The sequence below is a fragment of the Mirounga leonina genome, unplaced genomic scaffold, assembly GCF_011800145.1.
Source record: "Mirounga leonina isolate KUSES-001 unplaced genomic scaffold, KU_Mleo_1.0 Mir_129, whole genome shotgun sequence".
NCBI lineage: Eukaryota > Metazoa > Chordata > Mammalia > Carnivora > Phocidae > Mirounga > Mirounga leonina.
This window is the reverse complement of record NW_023270323.1, coordinates 42,049,188-42,075,058: the sequence shown is the minus strand read 5'-3', so window position 1 is coordinate 42,075,058 and position 25,871 is coordinate 42,049,188. Positions and strand designations below refer to the sequence as shown.

Below are 25,871 nucleotides of genomic sequence, written 5' to 3'. Positions count from 1 at the left end.
TATGTGGTCAGCTGCCTGCTCACTGTCACTGCTCCCTGAGCGATGTATTCCTTGATGAGATGAGCCCTGTCAACTAAAGGGAACCAAGAAATACAGAATATTTTAACTCAGAATTAGAAATACTGAAAAGTACAGGCTGAATGCTCCAGGCAGGGAAGCCCATGTCTCTCACATTTCCCATGTTCCTGGGCCCCAGGAGAGTGACGGGCACTCAGGAGATTCTTAGTTAATAGATGATGGTGAAAAGTCAACTTAATCTCAGTGAAGCACCATATATCGCCAAAAAGCAAAGAAAAAAAATGCAATTAATGAATTATTTTCCAATGCTATCAAGGAAATTAGAATTCTGATTTGCTGAACAGTAAGTACTAGTTGATTTAGTTAAGTGTCTTATGATGGCACTTCATGCCTAATCATCATAAGATCAACAACAAAGGTCTGGTTTTCCATTACATGCCACCATTTCAGTATCAATACAAAGGACATCTGTGGACTTCAACTGCCAAAATATGAAACACATTTATATTTCAAAGAGCCTTAGAAGATTCAGCACAGAACTTCATTCCTATACCTACAAATACAGACTTCTACAAGGGACACAGGAAACCAGATATAAAATGAGAATCCAAAACACTAAGATTTTACTGGCCAGTCTATACAATATCCTCTCTCTAGGGTTGAGAGAAAATTTGCAAGGCATAAGTGTTTATCCTATTGTTGAGATTGTTTCTGTGTTATATTAGAGAGTGCAGAAATTCCATCTGTCTGCATTTCAGCAGCTGCAGTGCTTCACAAGAATTATTGCATTCCCCACCTTATGGCTCTGGTGAGTCCTTGACAAATGTAGCTGAAAGTTCAACATTACATAGCTCCTAACATCTAGGTTTCATCTGTAAGACCCCATATATTTTACTGCAGTAAAGCCATTTCTTGCGTATGATTATATCAAATCTGGATCAAATTTAAAACATAGCATTGTTTGCATTGTTTTGATTATTGATATCCCTGTCTTGGCTGATTCCACAGAAACTGACTTCTTTTGTGTGGTTTCTCAGTGGGAGGTGTGGCTCCCCTTGGTTTTAGGACATTGTAAATTGTTTCTTTATGCTTATTCTTTCTTTAGAAGTTCATAGTTTCATTAATTAGTATTATTTTTGTAAACTTAGAATGATTTTTGTATACTTTTTGTTTGATGTCTCCTTAACTTGTATTCAGAATTTCCACTTTCTTTGTGTGAAACTGTTCAACTAGCCAAGTACTTCAAACACATCTTATTTGGGCTTTTCAAAGAGCCCCCCATAAAGCAGACAGTCAGGCATTCTATCACAACTTCCTTAGGGGAAATGATGATGATTTTCCATGTGGTAAAGACAACAATTGCCCAAAGTCATATATGTAGCCACATAGACACAGAATCATGAGGTCTGAGCTTCAGCCCCAGTCCTCCATACCACACCCTTGCCCTGTTCCTTGTCCAGGGCAGTTATGTAGTCACCTGATTTGTGGTCAGTTCAAAGGCATCAGGTTCAGGTAAAAGTTCAAGTTTGTCTTTATTTTTGAGGTGATTTGGACCAGATGAGATGAAATTCCATCTCACCTCTGGGTTTTCTGGAGAATACCCTGGGAGAGCTCATAACAAGTTTCTGTGGCGATTTTGTGATAAAAAATTTCACGTTCTTATAACAATCAACTTCATTCAAACAGCCTTTTGACTTAGCCCTTAAGGTGACAAAGGGAGATTCCTTGAGGAGAAGTCATGCTATATAATCTTGGTACTGTTTCCACTAACATCATCTATAATTCTAAGAGGTACATCTTGGACTTTAAATTGATGGTGGGGGGGGAGCAAGATGGCGGAGGAGTAGGAGGCCTAAATTTCGACTGGTCTCAGGAATTCAGCTAGATAGGGATCAAACCATTCTGAACCACCTACGAACTCAACAGGAGATCGAAGAAAAGAATAGCAGCAACTCTCTGAACAGAAAAGCGACCACTTTCTGGAAGGTAGGACATGGGGAGAAGTGAATCCGAGGTGATATTCGGGAAGATAGATGGTGGGGGAGGGGGCCTCCGTCCAGTGGCTAAGCAGGGGGTGGAACCCCCACTGGGACAGTGTGGTCTGTCTCAGGGCCCTCAGGGTCACAGGAAAACCAGGGGTGCCTGAGTGCGGCAGAGCTCCCAGGTATCACAGCGGGGAAGCCGGCTGCAGAGACGGAGCCGAGGAGTGGGCTCTCAGTTCAGGGCTGCCATAAACCATGATCCATGGCACAGTCAGGCCACTGCTCCTCCAGCAGGGACCCAACAAGTGGCAGGTCCGGGAAGACTCCCCTTCCTTCCCTGGGAGGAGCGGCACGGGAGCGCACTGCAGGGATCTGCTGGGTTTGGAGACTCCACACGGGGTTGGGTACCAGAGATAGAAATGCTCGGTCACAGGCCGGGTGAGCACAGAGTGCAGCCGGAGACCGGGGAGACGGGAGTGACTGACTGCTCTTCTCTGGGGGTTCACTGAGGAGCGGGGCCCCGAGTTCTCGGCTCCTCTGGGGTAGAGATTGGAAGGCCGCAGTTTTCACTCTCATCCTCCAAATCTGTACGGAAAGCTTGCAGGGAACAAAAGCTCCCAAGAGCAAACCCGAGCAGATTACTTAGCCTGGACCAGGCAAGGGCGGCAACAGGCCCCCTCCTCCAGAAGATCAGCAAGAACAGCCCGTCAAGAACAAGTTTACCGATCAATGAGAATGGCAGAACTCCAGCGCTAGGGGAATACAGCACATAGAATTCATGGCTTTTTTCCCCCCTGATTGAAAGTTAATTTTTTAAATTTTCTTTTTTTTCTTTTTCTTTTTTTTTAATTTTTCTTTTTCCCTTTTTCAACCAACATCTTATCAATCCCTATTTTAAAAATCTTTTTTATTTTTCATTTTTAGAGTCATATTCTATCTCTTCATAGTAGTTAAACTCATTTTTGGTGTATATATATATATAAGTTGTTCTCTCTTTAAAATTTTGGGATACAGTTTCATCTAACAGACCAAAATATACCCTAAATCTCTAGTGTATGGCTTTGTTTTAGTCTCCTGCCTGATCACATTCTCTCCCTTTTTTATTTTAAATCCTCTTCTTTCTTTTTTCAACCAACTTCTTATCAATTCCTTTTATAAAATCTTTCATAATTTTAGTCTTTACAGTCATATTCCATCCCTTCATCGTATTAACCCTTATTTTTGTACATATATAAGTTTTTCTTTCTTTAAAATTTTCTTTCTTTGAAATTTCTTCTAACACACCAAAACATCTTCTAACACACCAAAAATCTAGTGTGTGGCACTGATCTATGCACCAGCCTGATCATATTTGATCATATTCTGTTGTTTTTTTGTCTGTTGGTTTGTTTTTATCTTTTTCTTTTTTTTTTTCTTTTTTCTTTCTTTCCCTTTCTTTTCCCCTGGTTTCAGGTCTCTTCTGATTCGTTTAGTGTATATTTTTCTGGGGTCGTTGTGACCCTGTTAGCATTTTGTTCTCTCATTCATCTATTCTCCTCTGGACAAAATGACAAGACGGGAAAAATCACCTCAAAAAAAAAGAACAAGAGGCAGTACCGACTGCCAGGGACCTGATCAATATGGACATTAGTAAGATGTCAGAACTAGAGTTCAGAATAACGATTTTAAAGATACAGGCTGGGCTTGAAAAAAGCATGGAAGATATTAGAGAAACCCTTTCTGGAGAAATAAAAAAACTAAAATCTAACCAAGATGAAATCAAAAAGGCTATTAATGAGGTGCAATCAAAAATGGAAGCTCTAACTGCTAGGATAAATGAGGCAGAAGAGAGAATTAGTGGTATAGAAGACCAAATGATGGAAAATCAAGAAGCTGAGAAAAAAAGAGATAAACAACTACTGGATCACGAGGGCAGAATTCAAGAGATAAGCGATACCAGAAGACGAAACAATATTAGAATAATTGGGATCCCAGAAGAAGAAAGAGAGAGAGGGGCAGAAGGTATATTGGAGCAAATTATAGCAGAGAACTTCCCCAATTTGGCGAAGGAAACAGGCATAGAAATCCAGGAGGCACAGAGAACCCCCCTCAAAATCAATAAAAATAGGTCAACACCCCAACATCTAATAGTAAAACTTACGAGTCTCAGAGACAAAGAGAAAATCCTGAAAGCAGCTCAGGACAAGAAATCTGTAACCTACAATGGTAGAAACATTAGATTGGCAACAGACCTATCCACAGAGACCTTGCAGGCCAGAAAGGACTGGCATGATATATTCAGAGGACTAAATGAGAAAAATATGCAGCCAAGAATATATCCAGCTAGGCTGTCACTGAAAATAGAAAGAGAGATAAAAAGGTTCCAGGACAAACAAAAACTAAAGGAATTTGCAAACACGAAACCAGCCCTACAAGAAATATTGAAAGGGGTCCTCTAAGCAAAGAGAGAGACTAAAAGTAACGTAGACCAGAAAGGAACACAGACAATATACAGTAACGGTCACCTTACAGGAAATACAATGGCACTAAATTCATATCTTTCAATAGTTACCTTGAATGTAAATGGGCTAAATGCCCTAATCAAAAGACACAGGCTATCAGACTGGATAAAAAAACAAGACCCATCGATATGCTGTCTGCAAGAGACTCCTTTTAGACCCAAAGACACCCCCAGATTGAAAGTGAGGGAGTGGAAAACCATTTACCATGCTAGGGGACACCAAAAGAAAGCTGGGGTGGCAATCCTTATATCAGACAAATTAGATTTTAAACCAAAGACTGTAATAAGAGATGAGGAAGGACACTATATCCTACTTAAAGGGTCTATCCAACAAGAAGATCTAACAATTGTAAATATCTATGCTCCTAACATGGGAGCAGCCACTTAATAACAAAAGCAAAAAAACATCAACAACAATACAATAATAGTGGGGGACTTTAACACCCCCCTCACTGAAATGGACAGATCATCTAAGCAAAAGATCAACAAGGAAATAAAGACTTCAAGTGATACACTGGACCAAACGGACTTCACAGATAGAATCAGAACATTCCATCCCAAAGCAACAGAATACACATTCTTCTCTAGTGCCCATAGAACATTCTCCAGAATAGATCATATCCTAGGCCACAAATCATGTCTCAACCAGTACCAAAAGATTGGGATCATTCCCTGCATATTTTCAGACCACAATGCTTTGAAACTAGAACTCAACCAAAAGAGGAAAGTCGGAAAGAACTCAAATACATGGAGGCTAAAGAGCATCCTTCTAAAGAATGAATGGGTCAACCAGGAAATTAAAGAATTTAAAAAAATTCATGGAAACAAATGAAAATGAAAACACAATGGTTCAAAATCTTTGGGATGCAGCAAAGGCAGTCCTAAGAGGAAAGTATATAGCAATACAAGCCTTTCTCAAGAAATAAGGAAGATCTCAAATACATAACCTAACCCTACACCTAAAGGAGCTGGAGAAAGAGCAGCAAATAAAGCTTAAACCCAGCAGGAGAAGAGAAATAATAAAGATCAGAGCAGAAATCAATGAAATAGAAACCAAAAGAACAGTAGAACAGATCAATGAAACTAGGAGCTGGTTCTTGGAAAAAAATTAACAAGATTGATAAACCCCTGGCCAGACTTATCAAAAAGAAAAGAGAAATGACTCAAATAAATAAAATCATGAATGAAAGAGGAGAGATCACAACCAACACCAAAGAAATACAAACAATTATAAGAAAATATTATGAGCAACTATATGCCAGCAAATTAGATAACCTGGAAGCAATGGATGCATTCCTAGAGATGTATCAACTACCAGAACTGAACCAGGAAGAAACAGAAAACCTGAGCAGACCTATAACCACTAAGGAAATTGAAGCAGTAATCAAAAATCTTAAAACAAACAAAAGCCCAGGGCCAGATGACTTCCCAGGGGAATTCTACCAAACATTTAATGAAGAATTAATACCTATTCTTCTGAAACTGTTCCAAAAAGTAGAAATGGAAGGAAAACTTCCAAACTCATTTTATGAGGCCACCATTACCTTGATCCCAAAATCAGACAAAGACCCCATCAAAAAGGAGAAATACAGACCAATATCCTTGATGAACATGGATGCAAAAATTCTCACCAAAATACTAGCCAATAGGATCCAACAGTACATTACAAAGATTATTCACCACGACGAAGTGGGATTTATCCCTGGGCTGCACCTGCAAATCAATCAATGTGATACAATACATTAATAAAAGAAAGAACAAGAACCATATGATCCTCTCAATAGATGCAGAAAAAGCATTTGACAAAGTACAGCATTCTTTCTTGATCAAAACTCTTTAGAGTATAGGGATAGAGGGTACAGACCTCAATATCATAAAAGCCATCTATGAAAAACCCACAGCGAATATCATTCTCAATGGGGAAAAACTGAGAGCTTTCCCCCTAAGGTCAGGAACATGGCAGGGATGTCCACTATCACCACTGCTATTCAACATAGTATTGGAAGTCCTAGCCACAGCAATCACACAACAACAAGAAATAAAACGCATCTGAATCGGCAAAGAAGAAGCCAAACTCTCACTGTTTGCAGATGATATGATACTTTATGTGGAAAACCCAAAAGACTCCACTCCAAAACTGCTAGAACTTAAGTGGCAGGATATAAAATCAATGCACAGAGATCAGTGGCATTCCTATACACCAACAACAAGACAGAAGAAAGAGAAATTAAGGAGTCAATCCCATTTACAATTGCACCCAAAACCATAAGATACCTAGGAATAAATCTAACCAAAGAGGCAAAGAATCTGTACTCAGAAAACTATAAAATACTCATGAAAGAAATTGAGGAAGACACAAAGAAATGGAAAAACGTTCCATGCTCATGGATTGGAAGAACAAATATTGTGAAGATTTCAATGCTACCTAGAGCAATCTACACATTTAACACAATCTATATCAAAATACCATCCACTTTTTTCAAAGAAATGGAACAAATAATCCTAAAATTTGTATGGAACCAGAAAAGACCCCGCATAGCCAGAGGAATGTTGAAAAAGAAAAGCAAAGCTGGTGGCATCACAATTCCGTACTTCAAGCTCTATTACAAAGCTGTCATCATCAAGACAGTATGGTACTGGCATAAAAACAGACACATAGATCAATGGAACAGAACAGAGAGCCCAGAAATGGACCCTCAACTCTATCGTCAACTAATCTTCGACAAAGCAGGAAAGCATGTCCAATGGGAAAAAGACAGTCTCTTCAACAAATGGTGCTGGGAAAATTGGACAGCCACATGCAGAAGAATGAAACTGGACCATTTCCTTACACCACACACAAATGTAGCCTAAAAATGGTTGAAAGAGCTAAATGTGAGACAGGAGTCCAACAAAATCCTAAAGGAGAACATAGGCAGCAACCTCTTCGACCTCAGCCGCAGCAACTTCTTCCTAGAAACATCACCATAGGCAAGGGAAGCAAGGGCCAAAATGAACTATTGGGACTTCATCAAGATAAAAAGCTTTTGCCCAGCAAAAGAAACAGTCAATAAAACCAAAAGACAACCGACAGAATGGGAGAAGATATTTGCAAATGACATATCAGATAAAGGGCTAGTATCCAAAATCTATAAAGAACTTCTTAAATTCAACACCCAAAGAACAAATGATCCAATCAAGAAATGGGCAGAAGACATGAACAGACATTTTTCCAAAGGAGACATCCAAATGGCCAACAGACACATGAAAAAGTACTCAACATGGCTCGGCATCAGGGAAATCCAAATCAAAACTTCAATGAGATACCACCTCACACCAGTCAGAATGGCTAAAATTAACAAGTCAGGAAATGACAGATGTTGGCGGGGATGCAGAGAAAGGGGAACCCTCCTACACTGTTGGTGGGAATGCAAGCTGATTTTGCTACTCTGGAAAATAGTATGGAGGTTCCTCAAAAAGTTGAAAATAGAGCTACCCTACGACCCAGCAATTGCACTACTGGGTATTTACCCCAAAGATACAAATGTAGGGATCCGAAGGGGCACATGCACCCCGATGTTTATAGCAGCAATGTCTACAATAGCCAAACTGTGGAAAGAGCCAAGATGTCTATCGACAGATGAATGGATAAAGAAGATGTGGTATATATATATATGTGTGTGTATATATATATATATATATATACACACACACACACAATGGAATATTATGCACCCATCAAAGGAATGAAATCTTGCCATTTGCATTGATGTGGGTGGAACTGGAGGGTATTATGCTGAGCAAAATAAGTCAATCAGAGAAAGACATGTATCATACCTCAACTGAGGGTTGCTGGAGTGGTGGGGGGTGGGAGGGATGGGGTGGTTGGGTGATAGACATTGGGGATGGTATGTGCTATGGTGAGCGCTGTGAATTGTGTAAGACTGTTGAATCACAGACCTGTACCTCTGAAACAAATAATACATTATACGTTAAAAAAAGAAGCAGGAAGGGAAAAATGAAGGGGGTAAATCGGAGGGGGAGACGAACCATGAGAGACTATGGGCTCTGAGAAACAAACTGAGGGTTCTAGAGGGGAAGGGCATGGGGGGATGGGTTAGCCTGGTGATGGGTAATAAAGAGGGCACGTATTGAATGGACCACTGGGTGTTATACGCAAACAATGAATCATGGAACACTACATCAAAAACTAATGATGTAATGTATGGTGATTAACATAACATAATAAAAAAAATCGATGGCAGATTGATCAATGGAAGATTCATTGGTTAATTTAACAAAGAGTTATTGGGTGTTTACTATGTGCTAGGCATTATTCTAGAGATACAACAGTGAAAAAAACAATATTTCCCTGCCTTTGTGTAGCATATATTCTACTGATCGTAATCTGATATACTTTTACCAAGTAAAGATACTTCACTACCAAAGCTGACTTCCATTTACACATGTGGCAATTGATCAATATTAATGCAATGATAGCAGCATGCAAATGTATATTGCCTAAGACACTGGTTTACATTTCCCGACGATGGGAATAACTTTGAATCACGTGGACTTCAGAAGTCTCTGGATTCTGAAGAGTATATACCCATGAGGATGATCAACTCTTTTCAGTATTTTGGTCTCTGATAACAGATTGTTGAAATAACATCCATATCCTGAAATGACTTTTAGATTTCCTACAACTGCTTCCAGCCCTCTCAGTTCTCTCTGCCTGTGTATTATGGGCAGCATTTATATTGGCAAATGCTCTCAATCCTCTGTTAATTGTTGGAGTCCCTTCCAGAAACTACCTACCAATCACAGCCTGTATAATGTCCTCATTCACCCAGTCTTTGAGCCTTTGTATAAAGTCTGGAGCTCAGGTTCAAATCTCCCTCTGAAGAGAAAGCTGACCTGGCATAGACTGTTACCACCTGAGCCTATACTAAGAGCCTATTAGCCCTTCATTTTACAGGCTTCTTGAAATCAAGTTACTGTCAACCACTATTGCTCTTTCCTTTTACAAAACTATTTGACTATATGAGAAAGCATAAGGATAATCTTTTATAGCAGCCGATACAAGAATTCCTCTTGGGGAAAGCACTGTATCTTTGGGGTTGATAAAAGGATTGAGGTGAAAGATAAGAGATGAGAAAGGAGAAGGAAAATCCAAGGATATGCTCAAGTAAGCAAACTTGGTCTTACCCTGTCATCCGAGCCATACTCACTAGAAAACCTTCTTTTGTTGAACATTAAGATGTTTGGGGTAGGTATGCTTGGGTATCAGAGAACTCTGTGTATTAAGGGGTAAAGGAACCCCATGAGGAGAAGGAGGGCCCAGTGCTGCTGGGCACTATTTTGGGGGAGAGATTAAAAAAAAAAAAAAGTTGGTTGAGTCTTCCTGAGGAGCACAGTACAGAGAAGACCCTTTATAAAAGAGAAATACAATGGGATATTTCAAGTTGTTTTCTGAGGAATGGGAGGTGTATTTCTTCCTCCATCTACTATGTGGAATTAACAAAGCTTATATTGCTCTCTAATTCTTTAACTCACTTACTTAGCCAATTTGGCCCCTTGCCAGGAGCCTGGGACACATAATTGAGTACAGAATATATCCCTTGCTCTGTGGAGATTATATTCTAGGGAGACAAATTCAATAAACATAATAAATAAAAAGTTGTTTTTTATAATAAATAATGAGATAATAAATGCTATTTTAAAAAGAGTCAACAAATTATGAGGGGGTGGGGTAGGACAGGGCCCAATATTAATTAGGGTGCCGGGGGCAAGCCTCATTGAAAGTTGACATTTAAGCAATAACTTGAAAGAGATGAGGGAGTCAACCAACTCTCAGGGAAAGATTGCCGCAGAAGGAAGTTCCAATGCAAAGAGTCTCAGGCAGGAGCGTGTCTGGCGGGGGGTGTGGGGAACAGCAAAGAAACCTATGTGGCCACAGTGGCATGATCCAACTTATGTTTCCATGGATCTCTGCCTGTTGTGTTGAAAATACTCTAGAGGGGCAAAGAAAGCAGTAGGAACTAGTGTTAGGAGCCTATTGAAGTTATCCAGAAAGAGTGATGGTGGCTTGGAGGATGTAGCAGGAAAAGTGCCTAGACATGATTGGAAGCTGGCTGTATATTCAAAGTAGAGCCAGGAGGGTTTCCTGGCCCATTCGATGAGAGTTGTGAGGGAAAGACAAGAGCCAGTGAGGACTTTAAGTCTCTAGCCAGCCAGATGACTGGAATTGCCATCTCCTAAGGTGGAGAAGCCTATTGGAGGAGTAAGACTGGCGGAAAAAATCAGCAGTTACATTTTGGACATGTTGCATCTTACATACACAGTAGACACCCAAGTAGAGATGTTGAGTAGACAACTGGATATATAAGTTCAAAGTCTGGGAAAGAGGATAGGACTATACATAGAAATAGGTGGGTTGTCAGCATATCAATTTAATGCCAGTGAGCCTGGATGAGATTTTGGCAATGTGAAGTCAGTGGGGACTCGGATAAGAGTGGTTTCAATGGAGTGAGGAGGACAAAGTCTGACTGCAGTACGTTGAAGAGAGAATAAGAGGAGAGGAAGTTGGGCGCCTGCGTGGCTCAGTTGGTTAAGCGACTGCCTTCAGCCCAGGTCATGATCCTGGAGTCCCGGGATCGAGTCCCGCCTCGGGCTCCCTGCTCAGCGGGGGGTCTGCTTCTCCCTCTAACCCTCTTCCCTCTCATGCTCTCTGTCTCTCAATCTCTCTCTCTCAAATAAATAAAATCTTAAAAAAAAAAAAAAAAAAGAGGAGAGGAAGTAGTACAGAAAGGAAGGACAACTTTTTCTGTTGCAGAAGAGAACAAATAAATAGGTGGTAGATAACCAGGGAAGTGGGTGTGGTTTTTTTTTTTTAAGCATTTTTAAATGATTCTGTATAAGTACATTCTTTGTGGGGAGCAGAGTGGTACTAAGTTCTGCCTATAGATTGGCTTGGATCAAATAAATAATGATCACCCTTGAAGATACAGGAGGCCAGGGATGAAGAATCATTAACATCAGGAATATAGTTACAATCTAAAAATGAAGCCAGTCTTATATCTATCTGTCCCTCTAATCCTATCACTAAAATGTGGCTTCCTCAGAAAAAGTATTTATCTTCCGAGGTGAGAAATCCTTTCATTCTCTTCTTTACCCTCTTCAGCATCTACTAGGCCTCTATTAAACATGGTGCCCCATCCTAATCACTTCTAATAGAGCTGATGCTCAAGACCACCAGAACTACAGACTGCTTAAAAAAAGACTTTATGATTCACAATACTTTATATTAGCAGAAGATATTTGTTTGTTTGTTGCCTCTCTCTATCTCTCCCTTCTAGAATATACGCTCCTTGAGAGAAAGCACTGTATCAGTTTTTCTCACTGCTGCATCCTGAGTCTAGAATAGAATTAAATATTGGTTAAATAAATAAATGAAGACAGAACATAAGGTGCCTCATAGAACTAAATGATCATTCATTTTGGGGGAGATGTTCAAAGGCAATAAACTTCTTACAATTTTATTCTTTTAGTTGGTAGGGCAATAAAGGGCTGATGTAATATTAAAATCCCTCTGGGTTAGTGTGGGATACTCACTCAAACCTGCAGACAAGTCTGCCTTCTGGTAGCATTTGCTTGTACAGTAGGACAATGAATCAAAAGGATCCTTCTGCCTAAAATAATCTTCCACTGGCTTGTGGAGATGTGTCTAATATTCTCCCCAAAAACCTATACCCACATAAAATGGTGGTTTTCAGGCCGCCTGGGTAGCTCAGTCAGTTAAGCATCTGCCTTCGGCTCAGGTAATGATCCCAGGGTCCTGCAATCGAGTCCTGCATCGGGCTCCCTGTTCAGTGTGGAGTCTGCTTCTCCCTTTCCCTCTGCCCCTCCTCCCTGCCTGTGCTCTCTCTCTCTCTCTCTCAAATAAATAATAAAATCTTTAAAAAATAAAATAAAATAAAATGGTGGTTTTCAGATGAATCCGTGGATGTGAAGGAAAGGGGCTTTGGGGCCAGGTCATGGGTTTGAGAGGTGTCTTCAATCCCCTACTCCACTGCAGCCAGGGAGCTCCATTCTAGTCTACTTTATATATTTCAGTTCATTGAAAATGGATTTTTGCTGCCAAAAACAAGTTTGAAAACCCTTCACCCTTAAGATTTTAAATGTTTAAAGTCTGAGAGAGGTTACACTTTCTTTTTTTTTTGGCCATGAATACTTAGTTCTGAATTTAACTATAGACTGTTGAACTCATCACATTTAGAGCTGAAAGAATGGGCTATCTGATGAGTAGCTTTTGAGGTGGGCGTAAGGAGTTGAGGGAAGTTATAAAACATGGGAAGTGAGAATGAGAAGTGGGACCTGGAAGTCAAGTGTGCTCAGAATGGCCAGGCCCGAAGGTGTAGCAGTCACAGTACCGTGCAAGAAATGCCACATCACTTTATTTTTCCAAATCAGATTAATTCATACTTCCCCACTCAAAGAGGTGATAGAAAATATTATTCAGGCATGCTTTGCAGGGGTTTCAGCCTCCTTAGGGAGGTGCAAGGATCCAAGGGGCTTACTTGGTACCTGCAAGAGCCAAGGAAAGGGCTCTAGCTTTCAATTTCTCCAAGAATTGCTGAGGGGTGCATGGTTCTAAGTCCTAGAGGTTTACCCTAGACAGAGCGCTCCATTATGTCTGATCCGTACCAGGGTTCAGGGTCATGGTCCCCAGTGTTAAGCTTACCTTGCTGCCCCACACCGCCATTTCCCTCTGAGATCCTGTCTCTTCCCCTAAGCAAGTAAGCACTGGTCCCTGCTCCATGGGGGACATGGCAAAACTCAGCCACCTGCCCCCGCGGCGCCCCCCGCTCCAGCCACCTCCAAGCCTTGGGTAATGTCTCCTACATCCCCAGCCTCCACCTCTACCCACCCCTCCAAACATCTTCCCGCCATACCACCCCACTCTGGGTGATGCCACATGATCGCTGCTCAACCCTTCCCTCCCTCAGTGCTGGTCTCTGTCTTCTGAAAATGCAGAAATGATAACACACATCCTTTTTGTTTTCCTAGTAGATTGCTCTATTAGATTTTTCATTCATTACCGAGGGAGCAAAGGACTCTATCAGTACCTTTTAACGTGCAGGTCTTTGTTCCAAAGCAGTATATGGTAAGTAGTTAGGAAATGCCAGTTGAATACTCAGAGAGTTCTTAGATATTCTAAAAATAGAAGTACCACGGTGACGTCCTCTTTTATGATCTGTGGTGCCCATGGGCACTTGCTGCAAAGACTAGGTAAAACCAGTTCCCTCACCCTGTACAACTCCAGGTCCCTCCCTGCCTGATAGATAACATGTTGCAATTAGTGAGAAACTATCTCTGTCAAATAAACATTCAAAGAAAATCCGAAACAACTCCACCAATTAAATGTCCTCAAGATTAAGTTACTCCTTAACTCTTTTTTTTTTCTCTCTGAAATAAAGCTATGCTTTGATTCAATGAAAACTCTGCCATCTGGCCTTCAGCTTAAAGTCCTGAAAATAAGAATTAAGTATATGTATTGCCTGTCTGACAGCATGATAGAGGACCTATCATTTTATAGAAAAATCAGTCATTGTGAAATTATCTAAAAATCATTAGAAGGAAACAAAACTAGGTCTGTAACTGGTGGCACTCTGGTAGGAGAGAGAACGTGAACAGAGTTTGGAAAGCAGTTCCGTGTCATCATTCAACGTCTCAAGTAAAATCACAGTGTGAAATAGAGGCAGACAAAATCCTGCTTGGAGGATTTAAATCTAATTAGAGGAGAAAGTAAGAAGGTAAGAAAGAACAGAATAAAAAGCACGTTAGCTTTACGATCAGAGACTGCCAGAAACAGACTGCCAAGCAGAAGTCTAAACAAAACTTAAATATATATATATTTCAGAAAGAAGGAAGGAAGAGAGGGAGGGAGGAAGGAAAAACTTCCAAACAGGAATTGTCAAATTAAAAGGATATACTAGTCTACTACCTCAAGTTTTAGTGTCTAAAATCCCCAAAAGAACTCTGAAACAGTTCTGTCAAAAACCACTGGAAAATAAGATGCCTATCACGATTATGTTACTTATCATTTCCTGCATATAAGTGCAATAACACAACTTCAACTTTCTAAAGAACATGGACAGTTTAGAAACTGTATGGCCACAGTCTACCCTCTTGACAAGGCAGGTAGAGATTTCTAAGTTCAGAGATAATTACTCAAATATTTAGGTTTTCTGGGGGGGTGTTACTTTCAAAATTCGCTTTAAGAAATAAACACTTTATTTTCTACACAAGTAATTATCATTTAACGATATTTTAAAATATTTTTGAGATTTTTCTCCAAACATAAGGCTGTCTCAAATGATATTTTGCAAATATTGATTATGAATCGTGAAATGATAATGATGGAACAATATATACATTACCTTTGACAAATTTCAAACAAATGTAAGATGTTGGATTTTTTTTTATAAAAGAATAAGATGTATGCATATAAATCTAGGAGAAGTAAAAGAGATACATATTATTTGGAAAGAAAATGAAAATTTCTTGTATGCATATGGTAGTATCTGAAAAATTATACATACTAGCATTTTTCAGACCTTTATTAAACGTGAAACTCAGTCACAACATCTATGGAAAGACTCAGGAGAAAGATAAACAAAAATCAGTTTGAAGAGCTATTCCACATTATTTTTCTTACTTGTTGGGCTATAACAAATAGGACTGATTTCGTTTTACAATAGTTCATGGATTTAATTTTCAACTCAAACCAAAATTATTTTTAATCCTAGTTTCTTTTATTTTAGTTCATTTTATACATTGACAGTCTAAAAGCTGGAATAAACTGTCCATGATGCAATACTATGTGGCCTGAGACCCAGCAATAGAATAAACATATATATTTATAATTTACTGTAAAAAGAACTTTGAGAAAACATCTTTCAAGAACAGATTACAGTTCTATCCTCATGTCTAAAAATTTACTTCAAATCCTATGAAGATTGTTTTGTATGTATCACTTTCCCACCTACTTTAAAAATATCTTCTTTAAAAATTTATCATCTTAAAAAAATTCACTGATCTTGGGGCACCTGCGTGGCTCAGTCATTAAGCCTTCGGCTCAGGTCATCATCCCAGGGCTCTGGGATCAAGCCCCCAAGTCGGGCTCCCTGCTGGGTGGGGAGCCTGCTTCTCCCTCTCCCTCTGCAGCTCCCTCTGCTTGTGCTCTCTCTCTCCCTCTCTGTCAAATAAATAAATAAAATCTTTAAAAAAAAAATTCACTGATCTTCAGGATACTGTAGGGTTAGTAGGATCTCACCTATCTTCCACATCAGCTAGCCAGTAGCTGGATGCTGAGATTCTGAAGCCCTAGGACAGAGCTCTGTCCCAGACCTTCTCTCATCTCTGTCCTCTTAACTGATGGCCGCAAACCCCACTCCCTTCCCCTCACATAGCAGGAGCCCGTGGGGACAGCACACATATTCCATTGCTTGGGCCAAGGTAAGGATGGGAAAGCTTAGATACATCCAGTTATCTGACTCTTTAAGCTTAAACCACCCCAAATAATCAGGAAACTTCAATGCTAAATGGTATCATAATTTGAAGAAAATAACGCTGAGGAAATTAATTCATAAATACTCACTCTAATATCTGTAGTGATAGTGACTGGATCTACAGACCAGAAAAGTAATTACACACAATAATGACCCTGAGATATGAAAATAAAAGTAATCTTGGAGAAAAAGTATGAACCTGGATTTAAAATAAGCTATTTGTGCTGGTTTGGGCAAGTTATTTAACCTTTCTGAGCTTCAGTTTCCTTATCTGAATCCTACCTGCTTTGGTATTGCCTTGAAGTGTATTGATCAGTAATGGATATAAAGTGCCTGGCACTGAACTAACGCCCAGTATGTTCTATTTAAGAAGGCTGGGAAATGTGTAATTCACTTCCGAAAGATGATCATCACAAAGTATTGAAACATGCCTTGTGCTTAAAGGGTTAACCTGCAAATAACTAGAGAATCCCTTTCCCCAACTTTATGGCTACAGCACCACCTACTTAGAGCTGGATCGTGGGGGCATTGGATTCTTTGTAACAACCAAGATAACTGGAAAAGAGCCTGGTTCTGAAGATATCAACACACACAGGAACCAATATAACAGCATCTAGGGATAGAATTCCTAACTTTTCTTTGGCTCAGAGACAGAAAAGGAAGTCAATTGCTCCAGGAGAGTTGACTTTCACTGTTAAGTCATTTGTGTTCTGTTAAATGATTTACATACTGGCAGAACACTGAGGTCCCTGAATTCTCTCTCCCATGCTTCCTTTTCTACCACTGCATGCCTTTCACAGCACAGCCATATAAAATTTCTCCGAGTATCCCTAGTTACCGGGATTGTATATAACAAAGCCACACAGACTAAACCTAACATGGAAAAAAAATCAACCTTGCCTAAAACTAAATATAAGCACAATTTAATTAACTTGCATTCCAGAGTTATAGCTGCCAACTTGCTGAGACTAGAAGACTGGGTACACAACACCCAAGGGCTTAGAGGGAGGGGGGAAAAAGACCTGCTAATTTTTTTCCCAAAATTTTCACAGTATTCGCATGTTTCTTTGTACTGGTAAACAGGAGTGATGTCCCTGTGAAGGAGATAGAGTGATCCAATCAGGGGGGACAGAATGAGCCAAGGCAAGAAGAGATTGAGTGAGGCTGAAGTTTCAGGAAAGACACGTGGGGACTGGAAAAGGATGGCAAATAATTTGGCATTAACTCAGCCCTGAGTCAAGGAAGGAGAGGTCTACTTTATCCCTGAGAGGAGGAAAGGCATTTGGGCAGGTAATGGAAAGTCAAAAACTATGTGCCTATCACTATAAACTCTCAATACTGCAATCTCAGCAGTGATGCAGTCTCATTTAGAAATATTCTACCGATCAATCTAACGTGCTTAAATCAATGCTGGGAAACTTTATGGTACGGGAGTCAGCTAATGGTAGATGGGTAGGGGGACTGAGCTCAGCAAGGGGGTGATTCCCCTGGGAAAAGCTATATATATATATATATATATATTTTTTTTTTTTTTTTCTTTCTCCCACTTGCCAGAAGGGTGCAGTTTCCAAGCATGATCACAAGATGGCAGGCGTACTCAGCACACAGACTCCGGGCAGTGCTACAGGGAATTCTGCCTGAGACCCTCACTACCTGTGAGGTTGTTAAGACACACAGGGAATTCCAGCGGGGAGACTTTTCTAAAGGGCACCCCTGCCTGTGTCTTTAACCAGGTAAATTTGAAATCATGAAATCCCACTTCTGCCAATGATTTCTTCAGAAAAATGAAAAGTCCTTCACAATAAATGCCTGCTTACATCTTCTGCACATTTTTCTATTGGTTTTCTTTCCATGTTGGTTTATTGGAGCCTCCTTTTGTTGCAGTTATTTTCTCCCAGATCATCATTTATTTGTCTTTTAAATTCATAGTCTCTTTAGCTATACAAAATTTCACGTGCGAAGTCAAAAATCGGTCTTTACAAAATTTATATCTTTGTAAACCATATTGGTATGTGTCATAGAACAGAAACTCTATGAGGGCACTAGTTTTTGTCTATTTTGTTTCCTGCTGTGCCATGGGTCGTGGAAGAGTGATGGGCATGTAGGTGGGTAAGTAAATTTTGCATTCAACTCAGAGCCTTTCTAAAGAAGTTGGAAAATATCACAGCCAAATTAAGAGACACATTCTGGCCAAAATATGCCAACAATAGGCCATAGAGATAGAAAAAAAAAAAAACAGGTTGGGATTCCTAACAGTCAAAACTGATTTTGACATGTCCATAAGGGGGAAGGCTGCAGACCGACTAATTTTTTTTTAAGATTTTACTTATTTATTTGACAGAGAGAGACACAGCGAGAGAGGGAACACAAGCAAGGGGAGTGGGAGAAGCAGGCTTCCTGTGGAGCAGGGAGCCCGAGGCAGGGCTCGATCCCAGGACCCTGAGATCATGACCTGAGCCAAAGGCAGACGCTTAACGACTGAGCCACCCAGGCGCCCGGGACTGACTAATTTTTGTTAAAATAAGAAAGTTTCCCATATTGTTGAAATGGTCAAAATACAAAATACATAGGCTGATCTGTATTTAACGGAACAGGATAAAAGAATTCTGAGATGCCAACCAGATTTAAGTTTCAGCAAAATGCCAAAGGGAAGAAATTCATGGACTACTTTCCTAACACCGACCACCAGAGGGAGACCACACCATAAACCCAAGTACAGAGCCTACCATACATTTGCAGGAGGTGCCCAGATGCGTGACAGTATTTGAAAACAACCATATTTTATGTGTTTGCAGTATTTATGTTAAAATCAAGTCACCTTTTAAAATCAAGTCACCTTTAAAATCAAAGTAATTTTGCATTTTAACTGCAGAAGCAAAAATACGCATCCTCAGAGAGCACTGCATTACAGAACACTAAACGCACTTTGTGTGTTCACTTGAGAATTGGTTTTTCCATTCTCATAACAACCAATAATTTTAGAAATCCAGTTTTTCCTCAGCCAGTTCTCTTTCAAGTGGCTTTTAATACATTTTTAGAATTTTAATTTGTACATAATATGGTTTTTTACGGAATTGAATTGGGTTTTTCAGCAGGTGATCTCATTATGAGATAATCTCATTATAAATGCCTGCTAGAATGTCTCCCCATGGAGCCCACATTGAAGTGAAAGTCCACAGTTGTAGAAGGATACTTCTGAAATGTTAGTATCATAAGCTCCAAACTTCTCTGCTCTAAGAACTCTGAAGAAAATTGTCAATTGTACTCAGCAACTACCCTCCTAAGAAAATTTTGGGACAGCCATTCCAGGGCTATTTATTACAAGTAGACAGAAAAATGAGTCCAAATACTTTATAAAAATTGGCTTGATTTGAAGGGCTCCTGGGAGGTCTCTCTGCCTAAAATATTTCCCAGCTGAAATTCCTCAGTTTGGATTTTACTCATTTAACTTAGGCCAAAAGTTGTCAATTAAAAGGCAATTCCTGGGGGCTCCTCATTTATTCAACCACCAAGGATTCTGGAGGCTGTGTGCAGAAGGCACTGTGCTGGACATGGCAGAATCATAAGGCCTTACAGAGACCATGAACGATAAAGGCAATAACAGTGATTGATACCTTTGGCGATAGCACTTTGTATATTTATCTTTTTTATTTATCTTTCTTTGAAAGATACTGGATCCAGCAAGGATACCTGGGTAAAGGCCCTAGAGGACAAATGGTCAAATGGGATCAGCAGGGGCCAACGAAGGGGGCTTTTCTATGCTTGCTACAGAATAGCATTCAGTCCCATAGCTTTTTCTTTGCCCTCACACATATAGCTCTTTTGCAGTTTTTTAAAGGATTTGGGTTACTAATGATGAATGAGACAGAAGAGTCAAAGAGTCAAGGCCAAGCTCCTCCTTTCTGTTTCTTCACTGGGCTCTTGGCTACTTGGAAAGTCAGGAGCACATGTAGCTGAGAGCTACAAAAGCACAGATAGCCCTTGGTTGCACCAAAGCCTGGTACAAGATTCATTTGCATTTTGGAGTATCATTCCTGAGTCTTTGGAACACTCTTATTACAGGAATAGAATCAAACAGCAATTATCCCCCTAGTGATTTTGTGCGGCCGAGATGCCTGCCACCCTGGGTTCCCCTTGCACTAGAAGCGACTGAATCAGGCTGGGGTCAAGGACTGTGACTAGAGATTCCAGACTGTGGCGGCTCTGATGCAGGGAATGGGAAGGAGGAAGAGGGGGGCAATCAGCAGGTGGGAGGGAAGGCACACCTGTTTAAGCCACTCATTTGCAGGTAGCTTTTCCTGTGTACAAGGCACACAAATGATGAGTAAGATGTCAAGGCATCTGTGGTAGGCTGAATAATGGCTCCCCAAAGAGGTTCATATCCTCATCCATGACTTTGTTTAAGCTAACACTTATCAAGTGCTTTCTATTTACCAGGCAATGTCTTCAAGGCTTTACCTTCATTTTTTCCTTAGAACACAGCCATGAGGGTGATAACCTCAATTTATTAGAGGATGAAACCAAGGCTTGGGAGAGTTAGAAACTTCCCCCATAACATAGCTAGTAAGTAGAAGACCCACTTCCTAAAATCCATGCAGTCTGACTCCAGAGACTGTACTTTTAATAATATAAACACTCAAGGGTGCTGTATTAGTTTCCTATTATAGTAATAAACAATTATCCCATACTGGGTGACTTAAAACAATGGAAATTTATTGTCCCTCAGGCCTGCAGGTTAAAGTGTGACATGGGTCTCCCTGGGCTAAGATCAAGGTGCTGGCAAGTCTGTCTTCTTTTTGGGAGGCTCTTAGGGGAGAATGCTTCCTTGCCTTTTCCAGCTTCTAGGGGCTGCCCCCATTCCTTGGTTTGTGGCCCCTTCCTCCATGTTGAAAGCCAGTCACATAGCATCTCTTTGCTCTTGTGTGTGCTTGACGTCTCTTTCTCTGACTGTCCTCTTCTGCTTCCCTCTTCCACTGTTAAGGACTCCTGTGATTACACTGGGGCCATCCACATTAACTGGAAGAATCTCCTTATTTTAAGGGCAGATGGGTAGAGCCCTTATTTCCATCCTTCAACTTTAATTCCCCATTGCCATGTAACCTAATATCTTCACAAGTTCCAGAGATGAGGATATGAACCTCTTTGGGGAGCCATTATTCAGCCTACCACAGATGCCTTGACATCTTACTCATCATTTGTGTGCCTTGTACACAGGAAAAGCCACCTGCAAATGAGTGGCTTAAACAGGTGTGCCTTCCCTCCCACCTGCTGATTGCCCCCCTCTTCCTCCTTCCCATTCCCTGCATCAGAGCCGCCACAGTCTGGAATCTCTAGTCACAGTCCTTGACCCCAGCCTGATTCAGTCGCTTCTAGTGCAAGGGGAACCCAGGGTGGCAGGCATCTCGGCCGCACAAAATCACTAGGGGGATAATTGCTGTTTGATTCTATTCCTGTAATAAGAGTGTTCCAAAGACTCAGGGATGATACTCCAAAATGCAAATGAATCTTGTACCAGGCTTTGGTGCAACCAAGGGCTATCTGTGCTTTTGTAGCTCTCAGCTACATGTGCTTCTGACTTTCCAAGTAGCCAAGAGCCGAGCGAAGAAACAGAAAAGACCTGAGGAAGAGCTTGGCCTTGACTCCTTGACTCTTCTCTCTCATTCATCATTAATAACTCAAATCCTTTAAAAACTGCAAAAGAGCTATATGTGTGAGGGCAAAGAAAAAGCTATGGGACTGAATGCTATTCTGTAGCAGGCATAGAAAAGGCAGAAAAGAAAGCTGAACAGATAGACTTGTCCCCCAGCCAGAAGAAGCTGCATAATCTGCAGGGCCCAGTGGAAAATGAAGATGCAGAGCCCCTTGCAGGAAAAAAAAAAAAAGAAGTGCTTTGAGGATACTAAAATATAAACATTTTTCCCTCTAAAAATATATTATTACTTATAAAACATAATAGCAGTAATAGTGATATATGAAGAACAACATAAACTTACAAATAGCGCAAAAATAATATTTCTGTGTCATAATTTAGTATGATACAATAAATAACAATACACTATTAATGAGGTCTGTCTGGTTCACTTTTCTGCAAATTCCTTTATGAATTTATACTTTTAGCAACATTATTTTTAATCTATATAATTGAAAATGGCTTCAGTAAGTAGCTCAACATAAATGCAAGATTACAAATGATTTCTGTTGATTTTCAATTTTGACAAGAACCTTTGGTGCATGTTTTACTGTTGCTGTTGGGAGTATTTTATAGGCTGTGACATTAGGATAGATTTCTGGTAACCTCTTTTGAAACACAAATTTTAGTATTTCTAGAGCTGGTGATTCTCCTGGAGCAATTTTAATAAAAAGATATAACTCTTCATATGAATCAGTGTCCTATAAGTCTGAATTTAATTTTAAATGTAAATTTATACAGTGACATTTAAATGATTCTTCTGATATTTCCTGTAAATTGTGGAGATCTTACAAGAAACCAAAAGTGGCCTCAAAATATACACAACTCAAAATGCCTGTACATTTATAGCCGTGTTGCCAGTTTTATGGAAAATTTTCTTTTTCTATTCTCTTCCTTGTTAATGAATGGTTCATCCAAAGTTCATATGAAAATAGCGTTCTTGGGGCGTCTGGGTGGCTCAGTTGGTTAAGCGACTGCCTTCAGCTCGGGTCATGATCCCAGGGTCCTGGGATCGAGTCCCGCATCGGGCTCCCTGCTCTGCGGGAAGCCTGCTTCTCCCTCTCCCACTCCCCCGCCTGTGTTCCCTCTCTCGCGTGTCTCTCTCTGTCAAATAAATAAATAAAATCTTTAAAAAAATAATAAAATAAAATAAAATAAAGCCAACTGGGGCACCTGGGTGGTTCAGTCGTTAAGCGACTGCCTTCGGCTCAGGTCATGATCCCGGGGTCCTGGGATCGAGCCCCGCATCAGGCTCCCTGCTCCGCGGGAGGCCTGCTTCTCCCTCTCCCACTCCCCCTGCTTGTGTTCCCTGTTCTCGCTGTATCTCTCTCTGTCAAATAAATAAAATCTTAAAAAAAAAAAAAAAGAAAATAGCGTTCTTTTGCAATGACAATGGTTAAATGTGATTTCTCTTTCTAAGCCCGTGGATATTCATTTTGCAGTGTTTCAGCATTCAAAACCAAGGATTTTAAACTCTTTGAAGAATTCTAATAACTCTCTGATAAATGCTTATAGCAATGTTCATGTGTATGCTGTTATTATGTAATAATTTACTTACGAAGTCTGTGGCCCCCACACCAGCAGCTTCTGTCTCGCGATTCAGGCTGAAGAGTTAATTTTTGTGCAGATGCCACAGGGACGGGCTCCAGGAACCAGCCAGGCTGACCTCCCACAGGTTCCCATGGGGAGCACCTCCGCTAGCCCCGGGCCAGAGCTACCACCGCCCCGCTCAAAACCTGCTTCTGTTGGGCTTCTGCTGCTGTGGCCCCATCACGGCCACCAATCAGAGCCCAAGTCCTGACCCGGCCCCCTGGGAGCCCCCGTGGGATCCCAGACGGGCCTCAGGCGCACGCATGCGCTTTGAGGCATCAGGCCAATTGCTCAGCACGAACACCATTCACATGCTGTGACAGTTCGCATACGTGCGTGCACGTGCTCACTACGATCTAGCATATCTCTGCCACTCACATCCATGCTCCATTGTCCCACCCAACTTCACTTACAAAGCACAAGTATAAATATAAAGTTATTAAGCATTTCAAGGGATGCCTGGGTGGCTCAGTCGTTAAGCATCTCCCTTCGGCTCAGGTCATGATCCCGGGGTCCCGGGATCGAGCCCCGCATCGGGCTCCCTGCTCGGCGGGAAGCCTGCTTCTCCCCCTCCCACTCCCCCTGCTTGTGTCCCCTCTCTCGCTGTATCTCTGTCAAATAAATAAAATCTTTCAAAAAAAAATGTTTTTTTCAAGACAATGAGAGCAGAGCATCCAACCAAGCCTGGAACCTTACTGTGCTCAGGGTCCTGTGCCACTCGCTGCACAGGAACCAGCCATGGAACCAGCCCTGCCCTTAGCCTTCCAAAAGGAGAAGAAAGGCAGGCAGGGTGAAACGGAAATGAAAACCTGCAAGTTCTTCCAAGAAGTAGCAAGGGCAAGGGGCCCAGCATCCCAGTGTGCCTCAAACCTACCCGGGGGCCACTCACTGTGTCCATCCTCCATCCACATCTCTTCTGCCACACCCCACAAACTCTATCCTGTTGGAGTCCCTGTCAGATGTGGGAACCACCACTGTGATGTGGCAAGGACCGCTGGTCGTTCAACCTAACTCTCCACCTCCACTGCAGTAATGGAGTGGGCGGTGCACCTATGGTTGACCAACTCAAGACTACATATCTCAGGTCGTTTGTGGCTCGGTGTGGCCATCATGTTACTAAGTTCTCAGCAATACATTATAAGCAGATGATTCTTCTACTTTGCCTGCTTAGGAGTGACTTGTTGCCATGTACTTTCTCTCTTTGCTTTCCCACAAGGCAGAGCACAGATCCAGGGCTCAGCCAGCTTCAGTCACTCAGCTGAGGACCACAGTCTAGGAATGGGTGAAGCCAAAAATGGATGGAACTCAAGTCTTTGGATGCTATCATAGAGGAAGCTTCAGCTTACAGACTGGAAAATTCATCTTGGGTCTATTGCCTCACAGAGAAATAAAATGTTGTTTTCTTTAAGCCACAGGATTTCAAGATCTCTTGGGTTATTGCAGGTTCTTTATTCTATAATTAATATGAATGGTTTGAACCTGGGGGGTTTACATTCCCACTGTCTATCTGTCCATAGGGAAGATCTGAGAGTCACTTGCATTAAAGTTAGGACCCAAGGAAGAAGGTGGGCCCACCACATTCCAGTGAGGATTCTGAATGTACCTTATTTACACATGTTGGCTATGAGTCTTTGGTAATCCAGCTCAGTCGAGAGATGTGCCCACAACATTGCTTCTATGAGGAAAAATCTTTCATGTTTGAAATAACTAATCTGCAAATATATCTTTGAAATATAGCTCATTTATTGGCTGAAGACTGCCAGTAATTCTGTACCTGCCTTATACTGAAGATTAATGGACATAGTATATGCAAACCATCATGCATAGGTCTAACATCAAAGGAGCCTACAATACATTTAACTGATTATTACTGACATTATTAAATCAACATCATAATATAGGCAGCAAAGAAAGAAGGAATTCATTTTAAGGAAGCACACTGCCTTAGGCTTTTGCTATTAGTGGGTAACCACCCTCCCTCCTCTAACCCCCCCCCCCACACACAGGCATGAGGGATAAATGAATTCAGTGTTTCTAAATCTCTTAACTTCCACAAGTAGTTCTAGCACATTTTCCCCAAAATAAATTGCATAAAATACTGCCTCAAAAAAATGTGTGAGGTTTTAAAACGTTCCCCAAAGCAGACAATTAGAAGTAATGGGTTACAGAATCAACATGGAAGGAAATGCCTACCCATCAGAAGAGCAAACCAAGAACTGAATACAAGAGAGAAACATAACAGGAAGAACCACAAAATCCATTCCCCCCACCCCTGCAAGAACCTGGCAGTAGACGAAATAAGTTTACCTTCTGCAAATTACCTTTATAATCAATAATACTCAGTGGGTCAGAGGAAGATGGTTTTTAAAAACTGAGGAAGAAAATGGGTTTCTACTTTGGAAAAAAAAATTAAAAGAATAAAAGGAAAACAATAAGATTTTCTTTAGAGCCAAAGGGAATAAAAAGAGATAATGGGAAAACCCAAGACTTAATGAGGTGTGGAGAAAATCTGATAATACATGAAACTGAAAAGTCAGACT

The 25,871-nt window shown here is 40.8% G+C and overlaps 1 protein-coding gene across 1 annotated transcript in view; it reads right to left on the bottom strand.

Moving 5' to 3' along the window:
* Positions 1–23,715, bottom strand: part of CORIN (corin, serine peptidase) — a 114,835-nt gene extending 91,120 nt beyond the window's left edge. Inside the window, exons 1-2 of the mRNA XM_035005587.1 lie at positions 23,710–23,715; positions 23,300–23,438 (exon numbers count right to left, since the gene is read on the bottom strand). Coding sequence (XP_034861478.1) covers positions 23,300–23,438; positions 23,710–23,715 — 145 coding nt within the window. The remainder of the gene's footprint in view (positions 1–23,299; positions 23,439–23,709) is intronic.
* Between the last annotated feature and the right edge of the window lie 2,156 nt (positions 23,716–25,871).